This window comes from Hyla sarda, chromosome 7 (genome assembly GCF_029499605.1).
Source record: "Hyla sarda isolate aHylSar1 chromosome 7, aHylSar1.hap1, whole genome shotgun sequence".
Taxonomy (NCBI): domain Eukaryota; kingdom Metazoa; phylum Chordata; class Amphibia; order Anura; family Hylidae; genus Hyla; species Hyla sarda.
In genome coordinates this window covers 11,629,546-11,655,667 of record NC_079195.1, presented here as the reverse complement: position 1 = coordinate 11,655,667, position 26,122 = coordinate 11,629,546, and the positions used below count along the sequence as shown (strand labels likewise).

At 44.4% G+C, this 26,122-nt stretch overlaps 1 protein-coding gene across 2 annotated transcripts in view; it reads left to right on the top strand.

Annotated features, from left to right (window-relative positions):
• The window catches only part of ATRNL1 (attractin like 1), a 638,934-nt gene extending 619,657 nt beyond the window's left edge, over positions 1-19,277 (top strand). For both annotated transcript variants that reach the window (XM_056531006.1, XM_056531007.1), the window contains exon 29: positions 18,106-19,277. In XM_056531006.1, coding sequence (XP_056386981.1) covers positions 18,106-18,230 — 125 coding nt within the window. In that variant the 3' untranslated portion in view covers positions 18,231-19,277. The remainder of the gene's footprint in view (positions 1-18,105) is intronic.
• The last annotated feature ends 6,845 nt before the right edge of the window (positions 19,278-26,122 follow it).

The window sequence follows — 26,122 nt, the reverse complement described above, 5'->3', positions numbered from 1 at the left end:
TACAGGATATAACTCAGGATCAATACAGAATAAGTAATGTATGTACACAGTGACCTCACCAGCAGAATAGTGAGTACAGCTCTGGGAATAATACAGGATATAACTCAGGATCAGTACAGGATAAGTAATGTAATGTATGTACACAGTGACCTCACCAGCAGAATAGTGAGTACAGCTCTGGAGTATAATACAGGATATAACTCAGGATCAGTACAGGATAAGTAATGTAATGTATATACACAGTGACTCCACCAGCAGAATAGTGAGTGCAGCTCTGGGGTATAATACAGGATATAACTCAGGATCAGTACAGGATAAGTAATGTAATGTATGTACACAGTGACCTCACCAGCAGAATAGTGAGTACAGCTCTGGAGTATAATACAGGATATAACTCAGGATCAGTACAGGATAAGTAATGTAATGTATGTACACAGTGACCTCACCAGCAGAATAGTGAGTACAGCTCTGGAGTATAATACAGGATATAACTCAGGATCAGTACAGGATAAGTAATGTAATGTATGTACACAGTGACCTCACCAGCAGAATAGTGAGTACAGCTCTGGAGTATAATACAGGATATAACTCAGGATCAGTACAGGATAAGTAATGTAATGTATGTACACAGTGACCTCACCAGCAGAATAGTGAGTACAGCTCTGGAGTATAATACAGGATATAAATCTAGATTTTCCTAGCTTGTGACGGAAAATATTAGTTATATGAAGACAGGAGGCGAGTATCTTATGCATTATTCTTTCTTTAATAATGCCCATAGCAGAACACTTAGGTAATCAACTCAATAAAAGAAAAAACTACAACTCCCAGCAGTCCTAGAACCACAGAAGCCACTCCTCGCCTGTAGCCCCTATATAAGGACTGCCCACGTATAGATCCTCCGCTTTCTTCATGCGAATAGGAACCGCACAGCAACGACTCCATCCGGATATCCTCAACGGTCCGCAACCTTCGGCCCTTCGACCCAGAGCAGCAAAAGCCCAGAGGTCAAGGAAGGCCTAACTTCGTCCCAACGGGGACTGTAGAGAACCTAAACATCTGGAAAACTGACAGGTCAACCGAACTCGGGAAAAACCGCCTCTGCGTTCAATATCCTGCAAAGAGAACAAAGAGTCGTAATAGGGTGGGTAGGGAGGGAAGATACTCGCCTCCTGTCTTCAAATAACTAATATTTTCCGTCACAAGCTAGGAAAATCTAGATTTATATATCAGACAGGAGGCTCATATCTTATGCAGGTTCAAAGCTAACAACTAGCGATGACAGCAATAAACAACAATCGACTAGAGCATTATAGTACTGACATGGACACGTGATCCTCCGGTTTGAAATAGAAATGGCGAAAGGTGGTCTCTGAAGACCAATCAGCCGCCAGCAATAAGTCAGAGAGGGAGCCCCCTGTCGTGACTATCTTAGTAGCCATAGCACCCCTGGAGGAGTGAGCTCCAAACAGAGATACGTCAATACCCGCCATATCCATGGCAGAACGCACCCATCGCGCCAGAGTAGCAGAGGTAACTGGGTGATGCGGTCTGACGTAAGATACAAGGAGCTGAGAGAAATCCGGAGAACGCAGATCCGCCGTCTTCGATTCGTACGCCTGCAAGCAACGAACAACGCAAAGCCGCGGGTGCGCGGGGAAAAATGGGTAAAAGACCGAGTGAATACCCTTCTTGGTCCTACGGACCACCGAAAATTTTACACCCTGAGGCGAAAATTGTCGCCTAGAGATGTCCAAAGCCTTCACGTCTGAGACACGTTTGATGGACACCAAACATAGAAGGACCGTTAGTTTATAAGACAACAACTTCAAGGAAAGTTCGTCATTGTCCTCCCACAAGGCAAACATATCGAGTAACCTGGAGACATCCCAGGTTGAATGATACCTAGGCCTAGGGGGACGTGTAAATTTTATGCCGCGCAAAAGTCTACAAACCAGCGGGTGTTTGCAGATTGGCAAAGAGTCCACTGGGCAATGGTAAGCCGAAATCGACGACCGATATACATTAATGGAACTATAGGATTTGCCGGATTCAAAAGAATCCGCCAAGTAGTTCACCACTACAGACACAGGTGCATGTATGGGATCAACCTGCCGTTGATCACACCAACGAACCCAGAGTCTCCAGGCTGATCGATATGCCGATCTAGTCCCGGGGGCCCAGGCCAGGGCGAGGAGATCCCTAGCTGATCTTGAAAGGACTTGATCCGCGTCCGAGACCCCGAAACCAACCACGCTAGGAGAGGCAGGTTGCCCTCTACTACCAGAGGGTGGAGACCCCCGGTCGGGTTGGTGAGAAGGTGTGGAATTTGGGGTAACAGTCTGGGATAGTCCACGGCCATCACCAGAATGAGAGGAAACCATGGTTGTGTCGGCCACCAAGGTGTGATCAGCACAACCGTCGCTCTCTGGTTCGTCGTGTGTAGGAGAACCCTGGGGATTAACTGGAAGGGAGGAAAGGCATAATGCGTTCCCCTCGGCCAGACGAGACGGAGAGCGTCTACCGCAGACGCCTCCGGATCTGGCCTCCAGCTGAAGAAATGAGGCAGCTGGTGGTTGAGGCGGGAAGCGAAAAGGTCCACGTGTAACGAACCCCAAAGGTGCCTCAACTGCAGAAAAATGGGACGATCCAGCCGCCAGTCACTGGAATCGAGAAGGTAGCGAGAATTCCAGTCGGCCACCGTGTTGGAGACCCCTGGAATGTACTCTGCTACCGGGATAATGTTGTGGGCAAGGCAGAAGTGCCAGAAATCCTTGGCAAGATCCGCCAGGATCCTGGATCTGGTGCCCCCCAAGCGGTTGACATACTGAACCGCTGCCACGTTGTCCATGCGTAATAACACACAACAATTGGACGAACGAGGCATGAAGCTCTTGACGGCAAAAAATGCCGCCAATAGCTCCAATGCATTGATATGCAGGTCGCCCTCCATGACGGACCAGGTCCCTCCTGTGGAAATCTCCCCGCATCGAGCGCCCCAGCCAAGACGGCTCGCGTCCGACTCTATGATGATGTCCGGACAGGGGTTGAAAAGGGCCTTGCCGTTCCACTCGACGGCATGACGAAGCCACCAATGCAACTCTTCGATAGCCGCCGGACAAAGGGGTACCTTGTCTGCGTATCTGAGGCCCTGGCGCAGATGCAGGATCTTGAGCCTTTGAAGGGCTCGGTAGTGCAAGGGGGCCAGAAAGATAGCCTGGATGGAAGCCGCCAGGAGTCCCACCAGGCGCGCCAGGATCCGCAATGATAAGCAACCTTTGCGCAAAACCGCCCTGATTTCCTTGCGAATCAGGGCAAGTTTGGCCTTGGGGAGCCGTAGCATTGCGCGATTGGTGTCCACCAAGAAACCCAGGAATTCCATCTCCTGAGCTGGGATCAGGACCGACTTTTCTTGGTTGACTATGAAGCCCAGAGAATGTAGTAACGATATCGTCCATGACATGTGAAGGGAGGCCTGAGCTTTGGAGCGGGCCATGATAAGAAGGTCGTCTAGGTAGATGATCAGGCGAACCCCCCTGCTCCTCAGAGCCGCCACCACCGGTTTCATCAGTTTGGTGAAACACCACGGGGCGGACGATAGGCCGAACGGGAGGCAAGTAAATTGCCACATGTGGCCTTGCCAAAGGAAGCGGAGGAACTGTTGTGACTCCGGGTGAATAGGGACAGTGAGGTAGGCATCCTTCAAGTCTATCTTCACCAGCCAGTCTCCTGGTAGTAAGAGATCCCGGAGGGAATGAATCCCCTCCATCTTAAAAGGGCGATACGTGACATGTTGGTTTAGGTCTCGCAGGTTTATGACCGGGCGGTAGCCGCCTCCTTTTTTCCTCACTAGGAAGAGGTTGCTTACGAATCCTAGGGAAGATGGGTCGGACTCCATGATCGCGTGTTTGGACAGGAGATCTCACACCTCGCTGTCTATGAGGGTGGCGTTCTGATCTGAAAACCTGATAGGGGTTGGAATCACCCCCAGAACCGGCAAGGATAGGAGCTCTATGCGAAACCCCTTTACTGTCTGAAGAATCCACGCGTCTGCCGTAATCGCAGACCAGGCGTGGGTAAAATACATCAATCGCCCCCCCACAGGTATGTGAGAATGTGGGATGTAAGGTACACTCACCGGTAGAAGGATGGGAACAGGGGTATCCACGTCCGCCACGACCTCTCCAGGGTCGACCTCGGGGAGGGAAGAATGGTGATGGCTGAACCACTGGTACGGTGTAGGACGGAGGAGCCTGGGGATACTGGTATTGGGCAAAGGGTCTGCCCTGTGGCCTATAGGGTGCAGAACGGCCAGCAGATCGGCCTCTACTTCTGCCGGCCCGGGTAAAAATTTTATTGGACCCCGCTTTCTTTAGGGAAGTTTGGGCCTTGTCTAAGCCGGTAAAAAGGCAGACGAATCGGTTGATATCCTTCATAAGACTGTCCCCAAAAAGCATGCCTGCTGCCGAAGGACCAGGTTCAGTCTCGGCCAGGTGGGATAGTTGGGGGTCGAGACGCATCAGGATCGACCGGCGCCTCTCAACTGAGCAGGTGGTATTAGCAGTACCTGCTAGGAAAATTACTCTCTGGGCCCACCCACGGAGTTGACGGATGTCAACGGGCTGATCCGTCGCTGCAGCATGTTCAGATAAATTAAGGATTTTAGTGAGAGGGCCCATCAAATCAAGGATACGCTCCTGAATAGTTTTGAAGGAGCGTTCAATTCCTTTCTTAGGAAATTTACCTGATTTTATCAAGTATTTAGTCAGGATGGGGTCCACCTCGGGAGTAACCACCACTTTATTGGGGATAAAGGGTCTAGGGCATTCAGCCCTCAGCTTATTACGGCTTGATCTATCAAGGGATTTACGAGCCCAAAGTTCCACATATTGGGCCACGTGGGGGAGTGGAGACCAGTCGCCCGATCTCGGATGGGAGATCGCATCTGGGTGAAAAAGGGGTTCTCCTAGGGCATCTAGGATGACATTGCCCTGCGTGGCAGGGTTGGCGTCAGAGTCGAGCACCGTATCCCCAGCATCCTCGTCAATATCGGGGTTGGACTCATGGTCCTCAGACTCATGGAATGAACCCGAAGAATCCTCAGTAGAGGAGTCTACATAGGAGTCGGGTTTGGCCCGTCTAGCAGACTTATGCCTCTTGCCATGTAACTCCCCGAGGCCCAGGGGTCGAGCGGAGTCTGAAGAATGCTGGGGTTGACAGACCGGGGTAGGGGCTGTCTGGAGCATATTATTATCTTCCCCTGCCGGGGAGTCAGAGGTATGCTTCCTTTTATGGGAAGCCTTGCCCTTTTTTACATGCGGATCCCCGCCATGAAGTGGAGGGACTGACCCATTGGAACCCGGTTGCTGCGGGCCAGAGGGTACTATGGTCGAGGCCAGGGCTGCTTGGACAGACTTGTTAATTAAGTCCTGGATCTGGGTGGCGGTCATAAACTGCGCCGTATCCAGGGAGAGAGCTTCCCCTCTGAGGGGAGCAGATGAAGGTTCATCAGCCATATTAAATACCCTGTTAAATAGTGCAAAGAATTTGGGCAGTGACTGAGGGGTTAAATATATTGAACCCAACTTGCACAGCTAGAATCCTAATTAGTTGGAATAAATTCCGTTTCACACAAAAGATATATAGATAGGGTTTTGGAAAAAACTGCACTACCTACAAGAACACAGTACAGGCTCCGTCCTCCACACCGCTAGCGTTGCACTGGCGCTGCAGTGGGAGGGGAGCCCAAAGTCCCTGTACCCAGGAGACGAAGTCTGCCGAGACTACGTCCCTCTGGGCCCTGATAGGAGGACGCAGAAGCGCCTCCCTATGACGTGCAGAAACGCCGCCCCCTCCCGAGCGCAGGCCGCAATGAGAAGCGGCCAACGCCAGAATACTCCCCCCCTAGCCCGCGCGCGAACTCGGGACGAAGAAGAAGGCGCAAAATGGCGAAAAGGTGAGGGGGGGAGGGGAAGGTGAAATAGGAATGAGCGTAGGACGAGAGGTGTCGGAACGGTGACAGAGAGAAAAACCCAGTACCGGGAGTCTCCGGCGTTCGGGCGAGAGCGAAAATAGGAGAGAAAACAAGGAGCAGAAATGAGGCCTGTGAGTACCTAATCACTTGGAAAAGTACTACACTAGGTCCAGATATAGAATAATAATACTAATAATAATAATAACAGATATATAAAACAGATAGAAGTAATATATAGAGTACACTTATCTTGGGTCTGCTATGAGCAGAAAGAAAGAGGAGGATCTATACGTGGGCAGTCCTTATATAGGGGCTACAGGCGAGGAGTGGCTTCTGTGGTTCTAGGACTGCTGGGAGTTGTCATTTTTTCTTTTATTGAGTTGTGTTCTGCTATGGGCATTATTAAAGAAAGAATAATGCATAAGATATGAGCCTCCTGCCTGATATATAACTCAGGATCAGTACAGGATAAGTAATGTAATGTATGTACACAGTGACATCACCAGCAGAATAGTGAGTACAGCTCTGGAGTATAATACAGGATATAACTCAGGATCAGTAAAGGATAAGTAATGTAATGTATGTACACAGTGACCTCACCAGCAGAATAGTGAGTACAGCTCTGGAGTATAATACAGGATATAACTCAGGATCAGTAAAGGATAAGTAATGTAATGTATGTACACAGTGACCTCACCAGCAGAATAGTGAGTACAGCTCTGGAGTATAATACAGGATATAACTCAGGATCAGTACAGGATAAGTAATGTAATTTATGTACACAGTGATCTCACCAGCAGAATAGCGAGTACAGCTCTGGAGTATAACACAGGATATAACTCAGGATCAGTACAGGATAAGTAATGTAATATATGTACAAAGTGACCTCACCAGCAGAATAGTGAGTACAGCTCTGGAGTATAATACAGGATATAACTCAGGATCAGTACAGGATAAGTAATGTAATGTATGTACACGGTGACCTCACCAGCAGAATAGTGAGTACAGCTCTGGAGTATAATACAGGATATAACTCAGGATCAGTAGCACCAGGCACGGAATTGTTGTTCTTCTTTCCCCTGCGATCAGACAGGAGTCACGGATCTGGCTGTGACTATACGGAGCAGGTGGCTCCACTGCCACGCTAACGCATTTCATGCCCGAGTAATGTAATTCTCTCCTCTCCTGCGGTGACACAGATGGAGATGTTTATCACCGGGATCTGCCAGGAAAAAAAAATTAATAAATAAGAGGAACTACAAACACCAGCATCAACTTAGAGAAGTGGGAATAGTCTATGAAGTACAATCAAGGTGCTTCCAGCCTTTGCAAAACTACAACTCCCAGCATGCCCGGACAGCCTTCGGCTGTCCGGGCATGCTGGGAGTTATAGTTTTGCAACGCTGGATGAACCCTTACTCCCTAGATTCTCTCTCCCCTCCGCTTTCATCACCAATTGCCTCTTCCACTCCCGTCCTCGCGCGACATATTTTTTTTATTATCTCCCTTATTAATTGCGCGGCCTCCCGCTTGAAACCCGCACACCAGTAATTTTATGATTAGGCTCTTAGCGTTCGAGCGGCGGCTGAAATCATTCAATTTCCATTAAGGCGAAAAACAAAGGAGGAGGAATAAATAATCAAAAAAAATTATAACGAAAATCAGGCGCTGCCGCTCGGCGTGATGCTGCCGAACGTATCGACAAATCCCCAGTTTATGACTTATATTCTGTCTTTTCTCCAACCAGCTGTGCGAGCATGCTGGGAGTTGTAGTTTTGCAACAGCTGGAGGCGCCTTGGTCGAAAAAACACTGCCTTAGAACATACATTGAGGAGCGACAATGAGCCGAGTGCAGCTCTGGGGGGCGGTATTATAGGTTATGTAATTTATCAGGATTATATATAATTTATATGGTATGGCGGATGGGCGTAGTTTTGCATTACGTGATTTAAGCGATTTTTATTTCTTTCGTTTTTTTTAAGTCTGCAGAAGAGTCAGTGAAGTGAGAGGATACGGCGGCGGCGATGGCGGCTGCATGCGGCTTTTCATTTTCTGGCTTTAATGATGAGAGAAATTGCTTTGTGCCTCATAAACGGAGGGCGAGTCCCCTCTGAGCGCGGCGTCACGCGAGCCCGCCGAGGCCAATTAATCAATGGCAATTTTATCGTCTCCTTCTCCTTAATTAGTCTAGGGGCCTTCGCGGGACTCGGGGAGATCGCGTTACACGGCAGGCCTAAAAGCACATGAAATCGGAAACGCCCTCGCCGCAAGATCGAATCTCATCATCTGCTAAATGCTTCTGAGCCCCAGATGGAGGCGACTTAACTCCCTCCCGCCCCCCGCCAGTATACGGAGGCTTACTGAGTCCTGTCTGCATGGTTACCCAGCTTTCCTGCACTCCTGAAAAGAATATCTGTCTTAGGTCCCAGAATTTTCGGATTGACGTTCCACCGCCAACAGGAAATGCGCCATCTCTATAGACGCCAATGCATTCCCGAGCGGGGGAGGGTTTGGTGGGAAAAAAATTAGAAAGAAATAATGATTGATATATTACTTCTATATAAAAATCTTAACCCTTCTGTGGCACCCAATTAGGGGTACTGTGTGTAGGGTGTTTGGATATGTTTGTGACACCAGGGTACTGTTAACCTACATGGTCAGAGGATGTAACGGCTTCTTCTGGGCCAGGCGCAGGATAATAAATACACCAATGCCAGGCTGCAGATAACTGTCTCTTTCCTTTGCTGGGGGTAGCCAAACTTAAACAATACAGAGGGATGGGTAGAGTGGAACCCAGGGAGCCTGTAGCCTTGCTGGGAGTTGTAGTGGTTGACGAATGCAGCTTTAAGATTAGAAGCAGCACGTGCTGAATTAGAAGAATTAACTTGGCTGAAGTAGAGATTTCCCCGAGTAGTTTGCTCACCGTCAGGCTTTGACAATTCACCTTCGTGCTGGCGTTTCCTGAGATTTGATGTGGCTGTGGAGGTTACGGGAATTATCTTCTCTCTTGGCTTCTCCTCTCGGTACCTCAGCTTACAAGCTGGAACACACTCTCCTCTGACTCAGCACTAGCGGAAATCTCTTTCTCTCTCTCTTTCTTTCTTTCTCTCTCTCTCTCTCCCTCTCTCTTTCTCTCTTTCTCTCTCTCTCTCTTTCTCTCTCTCTCTTTCTCTCTCTCTCTGTCTCTCTCTATCTCTTTCTTTTTCTTTCTCTCTTTCTCTCTCTCTGTCTCTTTCTTTCTCTCTCTCCTTCTCTCTCTCGTTCTCTGTTTGTCTCTTGTTCTTCCTTCTCTTTCTCTCTCTTTCTCTCTCTCTCTCTCTCTCATTCTTTCTCTCTCTCTTTCTCTCATTCTCTTTCTTTCTTTCTCACTCTCTCTCGTTCCCTTTCTTTCTCTCTCGTTCTCTCTCTCTTTCTTTCTTTCTCTATCTCTCTCTTTCTCTCATTTCCTTTGCTTCTCTCTCTTTCTCTCTCTCTCTCTCTCTCTCTCGTTCCCTTTATTTCTCTCTCTCTTTCTCTCTTTCTTTCTCTCTCTCTCTCTTTCTCTCATTCCCTTTCCTTCTCTCTCTCTCTCTCTCTCTCTCATTCTTTCTCTCTCTCTTTCTCTCATTCTCTTTCTTTCTCTCTCGTTCTCTCTCTTTCTTTCTCTCTCTCTCTTTCCCTCTCTCTCTCCCTCTCTCTCTCTCTTTCTTTCTCTTTCTCACTCTCTCTCTCGTTCCCTTTCTCTTTCTCTCTTTCTTTCTTTCTTTCTTTATCTCTCTCTCTCTTTCTCTTTCTCTCATTCCCTTTCCTTCTCTCTCTCTCTCTCTCTCTCTCTCTCTCTCTCTCTCTCTCTCTCTCTCTCGTTCCCTTTCTTTCTCTCTCATTCTCTCTCTCTTTCTCTCTTTCTTTCTTTCTCTATCTCTCTCTTTCTCTTTCTCTCGTTCCCTTTCCTTCTCTCTCTCCCTCTCTCTCTCTCTCTTTCTTTTTCTTTCTCTTTCTCACTCTCTCTCGTTCCCTTTCTTTCTCTCTCTTTCTCTCTCTTTCTCTCTCGTTCTCTCTCTTTCTCTTTCTCTCTCTTTCTTTCTTTCCCTCTCTCTCAATAAAAGAGGTGATTTAGGGGTCTCCCATTGGGTAACAGGGTCACCTGGTCACTCCCACAATCCCTTAAGGGTACAGTACATAAAGTAGCACATATGACAGCATAACAATGAATGACATTTTCACAGGTTAAACAATAGAGCAGTGGGCCCAACATATAGACAGCAGGGATGCCCGAGGCCCACAGGACAGACTTTGGTGCTGGGACACCACACTGCCAGTACTTATCAGCTGCTGTATTCTATAGAGGAAGTTGTGTGGTTCTTTCCAGTCTGACCACAATGCTCTCTGCTGACACCTCTGTCCATGTCAGGAACTGTCCAGAGTAGGAGCAAATCCCCCATAGCAAACCTCTCCTGCTCTGAACAGTTCCTGACATGGACAGAGGTGTCAGCAGAGAGCACTGTGGTCGCCAAATAAAATATTCTGCAAATGCTGCATTAGAATACATGCAGAACTTCCCACATCCCACAGATGATAAATGCAACAAATCTATATGTACCCCCCCCCCCAAAAAAAAAAAAAAAAAAAAGAATTCTGAAGGGATCTAAAAAGGTAACTAAATGCAAAAAAATAAAGAAAAGCAGCACAAAACCAGCACAAAACCAGCCTTCTAATCTTGAAAACCCCTTAAAATATCCAAAACAATGATAAGTCTTTCCGCTGCCCGTCGTTTCCCGTCACGTGAGGTGGGAATATTTCGCTATCTCTCCGGCCGTTCACACAAATTATAAAAAGAAATGGATTTGTGACCTGGACGTAGCATTTGTCACTTTTCCATCAGAGCGCGGTGACAGGATGATTAGGGGCCGCCGCTCGCCTCCCGCCGGCCGCCGCTCCCATCGATTACACCGCGGCCTCGTGTATCAACGGAAAATGCACATTCATAATAATAATAATACATCCGCCATATTGATCACCGTACCGCACCATTTTTCTTTCTGATGGTTATGCTTCACGCTCTTTCTGTTTCTTCATTCTATATGTCGCAATGTAGCCAGGAATGATCCTTCTATAGCAGTGTTTCCCAACCAGGGTGCCTCCAGCTGTTGCAAAACTACAACTCCCAGCATTTCCGGACAGCCTACGGCTGTCCGGAAATGCTGGGAGTTGTAGTTTTGCAACAGCTGGAGGCACCGTGGTTGGGAAACACTGTTCTATAGAATGTAACCCACTGATATCAGCAGCTGTTGCAGAACTACAACTCCCATCATGCCCGGACAGCTGCAGCTGGTGAAACCATTTTTGGGGGAATTTGCTCTTTTGCTTTGGCTTCAAAGACTGCATCAAAACAGCGCGAGTGTGAAAGCTCCCGAAGGTTGGCGCTCCCCTCCCCCCATTTATTTCTTTGTACATCTAACAACACGTCTGTGATCTGCTCTATAGACATCACTGTGTCGCTCTGGGCTTGTACTGCGCCAAGTCTGGGGGAACCAGGACAAGCAGGGTGAAGGGCGCGACCTACAGGGGTCTCCGATAACACAATAGACACCAGGACACGGAGCCGTCCCCTCAGGATCCACCATAGTTCACTCTAGATCTTCAGCCCTTAAAGGGGAACTGACTCTAAAGTCTACAAGTGGGGGGGGGGGGAGATCTTCACTCCACCTCATGTTCATACATCCGATTCCCCAGCAGTCGGATACATTGTATAGTGATTTCCCTGCACATTTAGGTTACTTTGTACATTGTTACATTGTAATGAACCTCCACAGTCTGGTTATGTCGTACAAGGATACATTGTACATAGATTCTCCTATACAGTCGGATACATTGTATATTGATTCTCCTGCATAGTCGGATACATTGTATATTGATTCTCCTGCATAGTCGGATACATTGTACATTGATTCTCCCGCACAGTCGGATACATTATACTTAGATTCTCCTATACAGTCGGATACATTGTACATAGATTCTCCTTTACAGTCGGATACATTGTATATTGATTCTCCTGCATAGTCGGATACATTGTATATTGATTCTCCTATACAGTCGGATACATTATACTTAGATTCTCCTATACAGTCGGATACATTGTACATAGATTCTCCTATACAGTCGGATACATTGTACATAGATTCTCCTTTACAGTCGGATACATTGTATATTGATTCTCCTGCATAGTCGGATACATTGTATATTGATTCTCCTATACAGTCGGATACATTATACTTAGATTCTCCTATACAGTCGGATACATTGTACATAGATTCTCCTGCACAGTCGTATACATTGTACATTGATTCTCCCGCACAGTCGGATACATTATACTTAGATTCTCCTATACAGTCGGATACATTGTACATAGATTCTCCTTTACAGTCGGATACATTATACTTAGATTCTCCTATACAGTCGGATACATTATACTTAGATTCTCCTGCACAGTCAGATACATTGTATATTGATTCTCCTGCACAGTCGGATACATTGTACATTGATTCTCTTATACAGTCAGATACATTATACTTAGATTCTCCTATACAGTCGGATACATTATACTTAGATTCTCCTGCACAGTCAGATACATTGTATATTGATTCTCCTGCACAGTCGGATACATTGTACATTGATTCTCTTATACAGTCAGATACATTGTATATTGATTCTCCTGCACAGTCGGATACATTGTACATTGATTCTCTTATACAGTCAGATACATTGTACATTGATTCTCCTGCACAGTCGGATACATTGTACATTGATTCTCCTGCACAGTCGGATACATTGTATATTGATTCTCCTATACAGTCGGATACATTGTACATTGATTCTCCTGCACAGTCGGATACATTGTACATTGATTCTCCTGCACAGTCGGATACATTATACTTAGATTCTCCTATACAGTCGGATACATTGTACATTGATTCTCCTAAACAGTCGGATACACTGTACTTTATTCTCATGCACAGTCGGATACATTGTCCATTGATTCTCCTATAAATTCGGATACGTTGTACATTGATTCTCCTGCATAATTAGATACATTGTACATTGATTCTCCTATACATTCGAATACGTTGTACATTGATTCTCCTGCACTGTTGGATACATTGTACATTGATTCTTTTATACAGTCGGATACATTGTACATTGATTCTCCCACACAGTCGGATACATTGTACATTGATTCTCATACATTCGGATACATTGTACATTGATTCTCCTGCATAGTCGGATACATTGTACATTGATTCTCATACATTCGGATACATTGTACATTGATTCTCCTGCACAGTCGGATACATTGTACATAGATTCTCCTGCACAGTCGGATACATTGTACATTGATTCTCCTGCACAGTCGGATACATTGTACATAGATTCTCCTGCACAGTCGGATACATTGTACATAGATTCTCCTGCACAGTCGGATACATTGTACATTGATTCTCCTGCATAGTCGGATACATTGTATATTGATTCTCCCGCACAGTCGGATACATTATACTTAGATTCTCCTATACAGTCGGATACATTGTACATAGATTCTCCTTTACAGTCGGATACATTTTATATTGATTCTCCTGCATAGTCGGATACATTGTACATAGATTCTCCTTTACAGTCGGTTACATTGTACATTGATTCTCCCACACAGTCGGATACATTGTGCATTGATTCTCATACATTCGGATACATTGTACATTGATTCTCCTGCATAGTCGGATACATTGTACATAGATTCTCCTGCACAGTCGGATACATTGTACATAGATTCTCCTGCACAGTCGGATACATTGTACATTGATTCTCCTGCATAGTCAGATACATTGTATATTGATTCTCCCGCACAGTCGGATACATTATACTTAGATTCTCCTATACAGTCGGATACATTGTACATAGATTCTCCTTTACAGTCGGATACATTTTATATTGATTCTCCTGCATAGTTGAATACATTGTATATTGATTCTCCTTTACAGTCGGATACATTATACTTAGATTCTCCTATACAGTCGGATACATTGTACATAGATTCTCCTGCACAGTCGGATACATTGTACATTGATTCTCTTATACAGTCAGATACATTGTACATTGATTCTCCTGCACAGTCGGATACATTGTACAATGATTCTCCTGCACAGTCGGATACATTGTATATTGATTCTCCTATACAGTCGGATACATTGTATATTGATTCTCCTATACAGTCGGATACATTATACTTAGATTCTCCTATACAGTCGGATACATTGTACATTGATTCTCCTATACAGTCGGATACACTGTACTTTATTCTCATGCACAGTCGGATACATTGTCCATTGATTCTCCTATAAATTCGGATACGTTGTACATTGATTCTCCTGCATAGTTAGATACATTGTACATTGATTCTCCTATACATTCGGATATGTTGTACATTGATTCTCCTGCACTGTTGGATACATTGTACATTGATTCTTTTATACAGTCGGATACATTGTACATTGATTCTTCCACACAGTCGGATACATTGTACATTGATTCTCATACATTCGGATACATTGTACATTGATTCTCCTGCATAGTCGGATACATTGTACATTGATTCTCCTGCACAGTCGGATACATTGTACATTGATTATCCTATACAGTTGGATACATTGTCCTTTATTCTCATGGACAGTCAGATACATTGTACATTGATTCTCCTATAAATTCGGATACGTTGTACATTGATTCTCCTGCATAGTTAGATACATTGTACATTGATTTTCCTATACATTCGGATACGTTGTACATTGATTCTCCTGCACAGTCGGATACATTATACTTAGATTCTCCTATACAGTCTGATACATTGTACATAGATTCTCCTGCACAGTCGGATACATTGTACATTGATTCTCTTATACAGTCGGATACATTGTACATTGATTCTCTTATACAGTCGGATACATTGTACATTGATTCTCCTATACAGTCGGATACATTGTACATTGATTCTCTTATACAGTCGGATACATTGTACATAGATTCTCCTATACAGTCGGATACATTGTACATTAATTCTCCTATACAGTCGGATACATTGTACATTGATTCTCCTATACAGTCGGATACATTGTACATTGATTCTCCTGCACAGTTGGATATCTTGTACATTGATTCTCCTATACAGTCGGATACATTGTACATAGATTCTCCTATACAGTCGGATACATTGTACATTGATTCTCCTGCACTGTTGGATACATTGTACATTAATTCTCCTATAAAGTCGGATACAATGTACATAGATTCTCCCGCACAGTTGGATATCTTGTACATTGATTCTCCTATACAATCGGATACATTGTACATTGATTCTCATACAGTCGGATACATTGTACATAGATTCTCCTGCACAGTCGGATACATTTTATATTGATTCTCCTGCACAGTCGGATACATTGTACATTGATTCTCCTGCACAGTCGGATACATTGTACATTAATTCTCCTGCATAGTCGGATACATTGTACATTGATTCTCCTATACAATCGGATACATTGTACATTGATTCTCATGCATTCGGATACATTGTACTTGATTCTCCTATACAATCGGATACATTGTGCATTGATTCTCATACAGTCGGATACATTGTACATTGATTCTCTTGCACAGTCGGATACATTGTACATTGATTCTCCTATACAGTCAGATACATTGTACATTGATTCTCCTGCACAGTCTGATACATTATATATATTGATTCTCCTGCACAGTCGGATACATTGTACTTGATTCTCCTATACAATCGGATACATTGTACATAGATTCTCCTATACAATCGGATACATTGTACATAGATTCTCCTGCACAGTCGGATACATTGTACATTGATTCTCTTGCACAGTCGGATACATTGTACATTGATTCTCCTATACAGTCAGATACATTGTACATTGATTCTCCTGCACAGTCTGATACATTATATATATTGATTCTCCTGCAGTCGGATACATTGTACTTGATTCACCTATACAATCGGATACATTGTACATAGATTCTCCTATACAATCGGATACATTGTACATAGATTCTCCTGCACAGTCGGATACATTGTACATTGATTCTCTTGCACAGTCGGATACATTGTACATTGATTCTCCTATACAGTCAGATACATTGTACATTGATTCTCCTATACAGTCAGATACATTGTACATTGATTCTCTTGCACAGTCGGATACATTGTACATTGATTCTCCTATACAGTCAGATACATTGTACATTGATTCTCCTGCACAGTCTGATACATTATATATATTGATTCTCCTGCACAGTCGGATACATTGTACTTGATTCTCCTATACAATCGGATACATTGTACATAGATTCTCCTATACAATCGGATACATTGTACATAGATTCTCCTGCACAGTCGGATACATTGTACATTGATTCTCTTGCACAGTCGGATACATTGTACATTGATTCTCCTATACAGTCAGATACATTGTACATTGATTCTCCTATACAGTCAGATACATTGTACATTGATTCTCTTGCACAGTCGGATACATTGTACATTGATTCTCCTATACAGTCAGATACATTGTACATTGATTCTCCTGCACAGTCTGATACATTATATATATTGATTCTCCTGCACAGTCTGATACATTATATATATTGATTCTCCTATACAGTCAGATACATTGTACATTGATTCTCCTGCACAGTCTGATACATTATATATATTGATTCTCCTGCACAGTCGGATACATTGTACTTGATTCTCCTATACAATCGGATACATTGTACATAGATTCTCCTATACAATCGGATACATTGTACATAGATTCTCCTGCACAGTCGGATACATTGTACATTGATTCTCTTGCACAGTCGGATACATTGTACATTGATTCTCCTATACAGTCAGATACATTGTACATTGATTCTCCTGCACAGTCTGATACATTATATATATTGATTCTCCTGCACAGTCGGATACATTGTACTTGATTCACCTATACAATCGGATACATTGTACATAGATTCTCCTATACAATCGGATACATTGTACATAGATTCTCCTGCACAGTCGGATACATTGTACATTGATTCTCTTGCACAGTCGGATACATTGTACATTGATTCTCCTATACAGTCAGATACATTGTACATTGATTCTCCTATACAGTCAGATACATTGTACATTGATTCTCTTGCACAGTCGGATACATTGTACATTGATTCTCCTATACAGTCAGATACATTGTACATTGATTCTCCTGCACAGTCTGATACATTATATATATTGATTCTCCTGCACAGTCTGACACATTATATATATTGATTCTCCTGCACAGTCGGATACATTGTACTTGATTCTCCTATACAATCGGATACATTGTACATAGATTCTCCTATACAATCGGATACATTGTACATAGATTCTCCTATACAGTCGGATACATTGTACATTGATTCTCCTGCACAGTCGGATACATTGTACATTGATTCTCCTGCACAGTCGGATACATTATATATATTGATTCTCCTATACAGTCTGATACATTGTACATTGATTCTCCTGCACAGTCTGATACATTATATATATTGATTCTCCTGCACAGTCGGATACATTGTATGTGAAAATTACAGTCATGCATTGGTTCATTACCATTAGAGCGTCAAGATTTTAACAAACTAAACCAGAACTAGACTTCTATCTTTCCATTACACCAGTCTTGTCTCTTGTGTCTGTGTAATCTGCAGGCGTGGTCATCTGACTATTGTGGTGAATGGAGGGGGGGGGGGGGGGGGGGGGTATTCAGCAGCATTATATAAAGATATGTACTTTCCAGTTAAACTCTGATTGTAAGTGCACATGCTGGACAATAGGGGGAGATCCAGAGTTATATCCTGTATTATAATCCAGAGCTGTACTCACTATTCTGCTGGTGGAGTACATGACATTATTATCTTGTATTGTACTCCAGAGCTGCGCTCACTATTCTGCTGGTGGATTACACTGTGTACATGACATTATTATCTTGTATTATACTCCAGAGCTGCGCTCACTATTCTTCTGGTAAAATCTCTCGTCCTGTGTCTTCCAGGTCTCGCCATCGCCAGCGCCCTCATCGATATATCGCAGCAGAAATCCTTGGACTGCAAAGACAAAAGTTCATGTGTTCGGAATCGGAAGCCCCATCCCCCGACCAGACAAGGGACTTGTGTTTGAGGCCTCTGAGGAGCTGGAGGGATGTGACAATGTATCGTTTTTGTTTTTCTTTTTTGAGAATTTTGTAATAAATATCTGACGGCTTCCGAGGAGCGACCAGATCCGGTGGCCATGGCGGATCCTCCGGACGTCTGTCGGTGACCGCGACCTTCCTGGAGCCGTAGGAGGGCCGGAGAACGACTGCATGAAAAGTCTTAGGGACTGAAGTGACGAAAAGGAGCCGGGGGGGGGGGGGAGGGGCGAGGGCGGAGGAACGGCAACATGGCGTCTTCGGAACTGCGCCGGTACAGCGTGGAAGAAGGAGCCGGTGCTGAGAGAATTAAAGGGACAGCGTCCGAATTAGACTTCCGTGTAAATACCCTGTGGAGTTTGGGGTCCACGGGATGTGGAGTTTGCAGCATGTCCGTAACCAGTCAGGGGATTCTGTGGGGAACGAACGAGCACTAAAGAGACTCTTAGGTTTTTTTTTTTTTTATTATTGTAAAAGGGACAAAAAAATAAATGAAGGCACCAAATGTATTTAATACCATAGAGGACGGAGGAGGAATAGGGAATCACCACTCCACCCCCGACGGGTTTTGTTTTTATAGATTTTTTTTATTTTATATTTTTGTTCTTTTTTTTGTTTCCTTCGGGTTGAGGATGGGTTAGTGCAATAAACAGCAGCGATGGCTAATAATAGAGATAGCGCCGTGCCGCTCCTGGCCGGGGACATAGCTGGGTCTCCCCGGACGGTGTGTACAGAGGGTCACGTGACCGCGCCCGCTGTTTGTACAGGCCCCGGTTGTCAGGCTCTGATGAATCCATGTGATGACCCTGTTTTGTACCCCCGGGGGGCGCTCTGTGGTCGGCGATGCATGCCGCGCTGCTGCAGAGTGCGATATTTCGGTGTTTTTTCTCTTCTTTTTGTAATTCAGCTTTGTTGTGCTGAACATGTACAATATTCTATATATAGGACACAATGTACAGTTTATAACAACCTCATATACAGGAAATCTCCACCCGCCAGAAATGCCACCGTGTTCCAATAAAAGGCGTTTCTCTCTATGTCTGCCGTGTGGTCTGTGTCAGGATCCGGGGGACTGATCCCTTCTGCTTTATACTGATCGACTGATCCAGTGTCTGAATAAGACTGAGAAATAAGCTCCGGTGATGGTCACTTACCTGTCCTCGGGGCTCCGGCGCGTCCTCTTCGGGATCCCCTGCATGGTCGGTGCTCTCCATTGACGTCATCACGTCGCTGCGCACGCAGTCCCGTCATCCAATAGGAGCGGTGTGCGTAGCGACGTGATGGCGGCGACGGAGAGCGAGGATGCCGGGGAAGCAGAGGCCTTGCCGGAGCGTCGGGGACGCGGTGACAGCGATGGAAGGCGACATCCAGGGCAGCGGTGACGAGCGGTGACGGTCCGGAGCGGCGGGGACAGGTGAGTACAACTTCCTCTAACAGTGGTCTACAACCTGCAGACCTCCAGATGTTGCAAAACTACAACACCCAGCATGCCCGGACAGCCAACGGCTGTCCGGGCATGCTGGGTGTTGTAGTTTTGCAACATCTGGAGGTCTGCAGGTTGTAGACCACTGTCCTATACTTTACATTGCACGGATCCCTCAACATACGATGGTTTCAACAAACGATGGTCCATTTGGAACGGATTACCATCGTATGTTGAGGGACCAATGTATTGTGCTGATCCACAGTATGGCTCGTGCCCTGGTCACCTCCAGAGCTGCACTCTCTATTCTGCTGTAATATGATGCCCTATACTCCAATCACCTCCAAAGCTGCACTCACTATTCTGCTGTCTTATACTCAAAACACCTCCAAAGCTGCACTTACTATTCTGCTGTAGGATGGTGCTCTATGCTCAAGTCACCTCCAGAGCTGCACTCACCATTCTGCTGTTACTTCATTTCTTATACTCAAATCACCTCCAGAGCAGCACTCACTATTCTATTGTTACATCATATTTTCACCTCCAGTCAACTCCAGAACTGCACTCACTATTCTGCAGTTACTTCAAGTTTTATTCTCCAGTCACCTTTAGAGTTGCACTCACTATTCTGCTGTTACTTCCCGTCTTATGCTCAAGTCACCTCCAGAGCTGCACTCACTATTCTGCAGTTACTTCATGTTTTATACTCCAGTCACCTTTAGAGCTGCACTCGCCATTCTGCTGTTACTTCATGTCTTATACTCCAGTCACCTCCAGAGCTGCACTCACTATACTGCTGCATTATAGTATCCTATCCTCCAGAGCTGCACTCACTAGTCTGCTGTTACAGCATGTCTTATATCCCAGCCACCTCACAGTAGAATAGCGAGTGCAGCTTTGGAGGTGATTGGAGTATAAGACATGATGTAACAGCAGAATAGTGAGTGCAGCTCTGGATGTGAATGGAATATAAGATATGATGTAACAGCAGAATAGTGAGTGCAGCTCTGGATGTGAATGGAGTTTAAGACATTATGTAACAGCAGAATAGTGAGTGCAGCGCCAGAGGAGTGTGGTGTAGAATGGTATTAGTGTAGGCAATGGTATTTTTCAGTCTGAAAAATATTGTTTGTTGCTGTAAACACAAGTACATTGTAACAAACCCTCAGCTGTGTAAGTAGGACTGTCCCAGGATTGATTTCCAGGCTCGTGATACAATACTCAGAGTAACAATTCACGAGGTAAGGAAATGGCTTGAACATTTTGTGAAAATAAAGTCTATTAGAATGTTTGATACACGTACAGTGGGGATCAAAAATGTGGGCACCCCAGGTAAAAATTTGTATTAGGGTACGTTCCCCCACAGCGTATTTTGCTGCTTATTTGCTGCGTATTTGGTGCTGCGTATTTTCCTACCCATTGACTTCAACAGGGAAAATAAAATACGCAGCAGCAAATACGCAGCAAATACGCCGTGTGGGAATGTACCCTTAATGTGCATAAAGAAGCCAAGGAAAGATGGAAAAATCTCCAAAAGGCATCAAATTACAGATTAGACATTCTTATAATATGTCACCAAAAGTTACATTTTATTTCCATCATTTACACTTTCAAAATAACAGAAAACAAAAAAATTGGCATCTGCAAAAGTTTGGGCACCCTGCAGAATTCATAGCATGCACTGCCCCCTTTGCAAAACTGAGACCTGCCAGTGTCATGGATTGTTCTCAATTATCATCTGGGAAGACCGGGTGATGTCAATCTCAAAGGTTTTAAATGCCCAGACTCATCTGACCTTGCCCCAACAATCAGCACCACGGGTTCTTCTAAGCAGTTGTCTAGAAATCTGAAACTGAAAATAGTTGACGCTCACAAAGCTGGAGAAGGCTATAAGAAGATAGCAAAACATTTTCAGATGTCAATATCCTCTGTTCGGAATGTAATTAAGAAATGGCAGTCATCAGGAACAGTGGAAGTTAAAGCAAGATCTGGAAGACCAAGAAAAATATCAGACAGAACAGCTCACAGGATTGTGAGAAAAACAATTCAAACCCCACGTTTGACTGCACAATCTCTCCAGAAAGATCTGGCAGACACTGGAGTTGTGGTACACTATTCCACTATAAAGAGATACTTGTACAAATATGGTCTTCATGGAAGAGTCATCAGAAGAAAACCTCTTCTACGTCCTCACCACAAAAATCAGTGTTTGAACTTTGCAAATGAACATATAGACAAGCCTGATGCATTTTGGAAACAAGTTCTGTGGACCAATGCGGTTAAAATTGAACTTTTGGGCCGGAATGAGCAAAGGTACGTTTGCAGAAGAAGGGGAAGAGAATTTAATGAAAAGAACCTCTGTCCAACTGTTAAGCATTGGGGTGGATCAATCATGCTTTGGGGTTGTATTGCAGCCAGTGGTACAGGGAACATCTCACGAGTAGAAGGAAAAATGGATTCAATAAAATTTCAGCAAATTTTGGATGCTAACTTGATGCCATCTGTGAAAAATCTGAAGTTAAAGAGAGGATGGCTTCTACAAATGGATAATGATCCTAAACACACCGCACAATCCACGGGGGATTACATCAAGAGGCGTAAACTGAAGGTTTTGCCATGGCCTTCACAATCTCCTGACCTCAACATCATTGAAAATCTATGGATAGACCTTAAAAGAGCAGTGCGTGACAGACAGCCCAGAAATCTCAAAGAACTGGAAGACTTTTGTAAGGAAGAATGGGCAAAGATACCTCAAACAAGAATTGAAAGACTCTTGGCTGCTACAAAAAGTGTTTACAAGCTGTGATACTTGCCAAAGGGGGCAGTACAAGATATTAACTCTGCAGGGTGCCCAAACTTTTGCAGACGCCATTTTTTTGTTTTCTGTTATTTTGAAAGTGTAAATGATGGAAATAAAATGTAACTTTTGGTGACATATTATAAGAATGTCTAATCTGTAATTTGAGGCCTTTTGGAGATTTTTCCATCTTTCCTTGGCTTCTTTATGCACATTAATGCAAATTTTTACCTGGGGTGCCCAAACTTTTGATCCCCACTTTTCTCAGGGTGCCCCTTTAATACCCTGATACTCTCCAGTGTATTAGCCGTGTCTCCAGCGATGTGCCGCAGCTCACAGTGCAGACTCGTCTGTAATTATCACATTCTCCTTTTATTGTTTATCCAAGTGTTTTAATTAACTTCATTTACATCCAATGTTGACGATGTCAGTTTAATGTTTACAATGTGTCTAGTTACTACCGAGGCTGCAGCGAGGATTTCACTATCATTACGGTGATATATGTGGTGCCGACGCTCTATTATAATTGCATTTATATCGGTGTTTTCCAAATGGGGTGCCTTCAGCTGTTGCAAAACTACAACTCCCAGCATGCCCGGACAGCCTTCGGCTGTCCGGGCATGCTGGGAGTTATAGTTCTGCAACAGCCGTACTGTAACTAGGTCATGTTATCACCAGACTAACCACAGAAAATACACCTCACCTCCTAGTTCTATCTGTATACTGCTGCTATCTCTATGTGATCAGGATATATAGTAGTTATACACCTCCCCTCCCGCTCTTTCTGTATACTGCTGCTGCTATCTCTATGTGATCAGGATATATAGTAGTTATATACCTCCCCTCCAGCTCTATCTGTATACTGCTGCTATCTCTGTGGGGTCAGGATATATATAGTAGTTATACAACTTCCCTCCAGCTCTATCTGTATACTGCTGCTGGTATCTCTATAGGATCAGAATATATAGTAGTTATACACCTCCCCTCCAGCTCTATCTGTATACTGCTGCTATCTCTATAGGATCAGGATATATAGTAGTTATACACCTCTCCTCCAGCTCTATCTGTATACTGCTGCTATCTCTATAGGATCAGGATATATAGTAGTTATACACCTCTCCTCCAGCTCTATCTGTATACTGCTGCTATCTCTATAGGATCAGGATACATAGTATTTATACACCTCCCCTCCAGCTCTATCTGTATACTGCTGCTATCTCTATGGGATCAGGATATATAGTAGTTATACACCTCCCCTCCAGCTCTATCTGTATACTGCTGCTATCTCTGTGGGGTCAGGATATATATAGTAGTTATACAACTTCCCTACAGCTCTATCTGTATACTGCTGCTGGTATCTCTTTAGGATCAGAATATATAGTAGTTATACACCTTCCCTCCAGCTCTATCTGTATACTGCTGCTACCTCTATAGGATCAGGATATATAGTAGTTATACACCTCTCCTCCAGCTCTATCTGTATACTGCTGCTATCTCTATAGGATCAGGATACATAGTAGTTATACTCCTCCCCTCCAGCTCTATATGTATATTGCTGCTGGTATCTCTATGGGATCAGGATATATAGTAGTTATACACCTCCTCTCCAGCTCTATCTGTATACTGCTGCTATCTCTAGGGGATCAGGATATATAGTAGTTATACACCTCCCCTCCAGCTCTATCTGCATACTGCTGCTATCTCTATGGGATCAGGATACATAGTAGTTGTACACCACCCCCTCCAGCCCTATCTGTATACTGCTGCTATCTCTTTGGGATCAGGATATATAGTAGTTGTACACCACCCCCTCCAGCTCTATCTGTATACTGCCGCTATCTCTATGGGATCAGGATATATAGCAGTTATACACCTCCCCTCCAGCTCTATCTGTATACTGCTGGTATCTCTATAGGATCAGGATATATAGTAGTTAAACACCTCCCCTCCAGCTCTATCTGTATACTGCATCTGCTCTCTGTATAGGATCAGTATCAGTGGCTTACCTACACTTTGGCGAACCTGCCCTCCAGCCCCCTGAGACACAGTCAGCCAGAGAGGGGGCGCTCACTTGCTAATGAGCATCCAGGACACTTGCCTCAGGTCCCCAGGTGAGCGAGCACTGTATTCAGCTGCACACATGTGAAAAGCTGCCGGTCAGAGGAGACTGTGACCTCTGACCCCATGCAGTGGACTGTGGAGGAAGAAAGACGCAGGCCAGCCGTTCTGGAGATCACTGAGCTGGACAGAGGTAAGCGGTAGGTAAGTAGGTGGGAGAATCGGGGTGGTGCTGTCTACCTACTTAACTACTTAGCTAGCTAGTTACATCCATAACCACCTACCTATTTATCTACTTAGCTACTTGACTGCCAAACTGGCTACCTATTTACCTACCTGCTTGCCTACCTTTCTACCTGGCTACCTAACTACCCAGCTTCCAACCTACATACTTACCTTCCTACGTTCCTGGTTACCTACCTACCAACACAATTACGTACTTGGGGGGGGGGGGGGTCGCTCTGTTGCCATTTTCTTTTTTTACATGTTTTGTACTTGCCACAGCAGCGTGCACCCGTGTATTGGGTTAGGTGCTGGCTACATTCTTTTTTTTTTTTAGCTAGCTGGTCCTGGCTACCTAACTACCAACATATTTACCTACTTGGGGGGGGGGGGGGGGGCTCTACCTTCCTAATGTTTTTATTAGGGTGGACTACCTACCTGAAGACATACCTGCCTTTGGGGGGGGGGACTACCTAAGGGAAACTACCTGATGGAGGCTATACCTACTTATTGGGGGACCTACTAACCTTCCCACTCTTACTGTGCAGGACACCAAGGGGGCATAATTACAGTTTGGGGCCTATAAATGGGGAGATTTTATAGCATTTTGGTTGGACGATGTCATCATGATGGTCCAAACTGGATGGAGAAGAAAAGGAAAGAGAACGACGCCGATAAGAGAAGACGTCACCTGTGAGGCACTTCATTTTTATTTTTTTTTTGGGAGGAGGGGAGATAGTACTTACCTACCTATCTACTTACCTTCTTGGGATGGAAGGTTTGAAAACTGAAGATGGCCGTAAAGCCCTGGGCTGAGGAAACCGCTACAGCACCGATGGTGGTAAGAACGTGGGACCTGACCATAGAGTGAAGCCGCAGATCAATCCGTCTTTTAGCCCCTTCTAGGCTGTGTTCACATGAGGTGTTTAACCCCTTAAGGACCAGACCCATTTTGACCTTAAGGACCAGACAAATTTTATTTTCGTTTTTTCCTCCTCGCCTTCTAAAAATCATAACTCTCTTATATTTCCATCCACAGACCCATATGAGGCTTGTTTTTTGCGTCACCAATTGTACGTTGTAATGACATCACTTATTTTACCATAAAATGTACGGCGCAACCAAACAAATATTATTTATGTGGGAAAATTGAAAGATTGTTTTCACGCTGTACACTTTACGGTAAAAATGACCTGTTTTCTTTATTCTGTGGGTCAATACGATTAATATGATCCCCATGTTTATGCTTTCCTATAATTGTTCCGCTTAAAAAAAATCTCAAACCATTTTAACAAAATTAGTATGTTTGAAATTGCCCCATTTTGACCAACTATAACTTTCTCATTTTTCCGTATATGGGGCGATATGAGGGCTCATTTTTT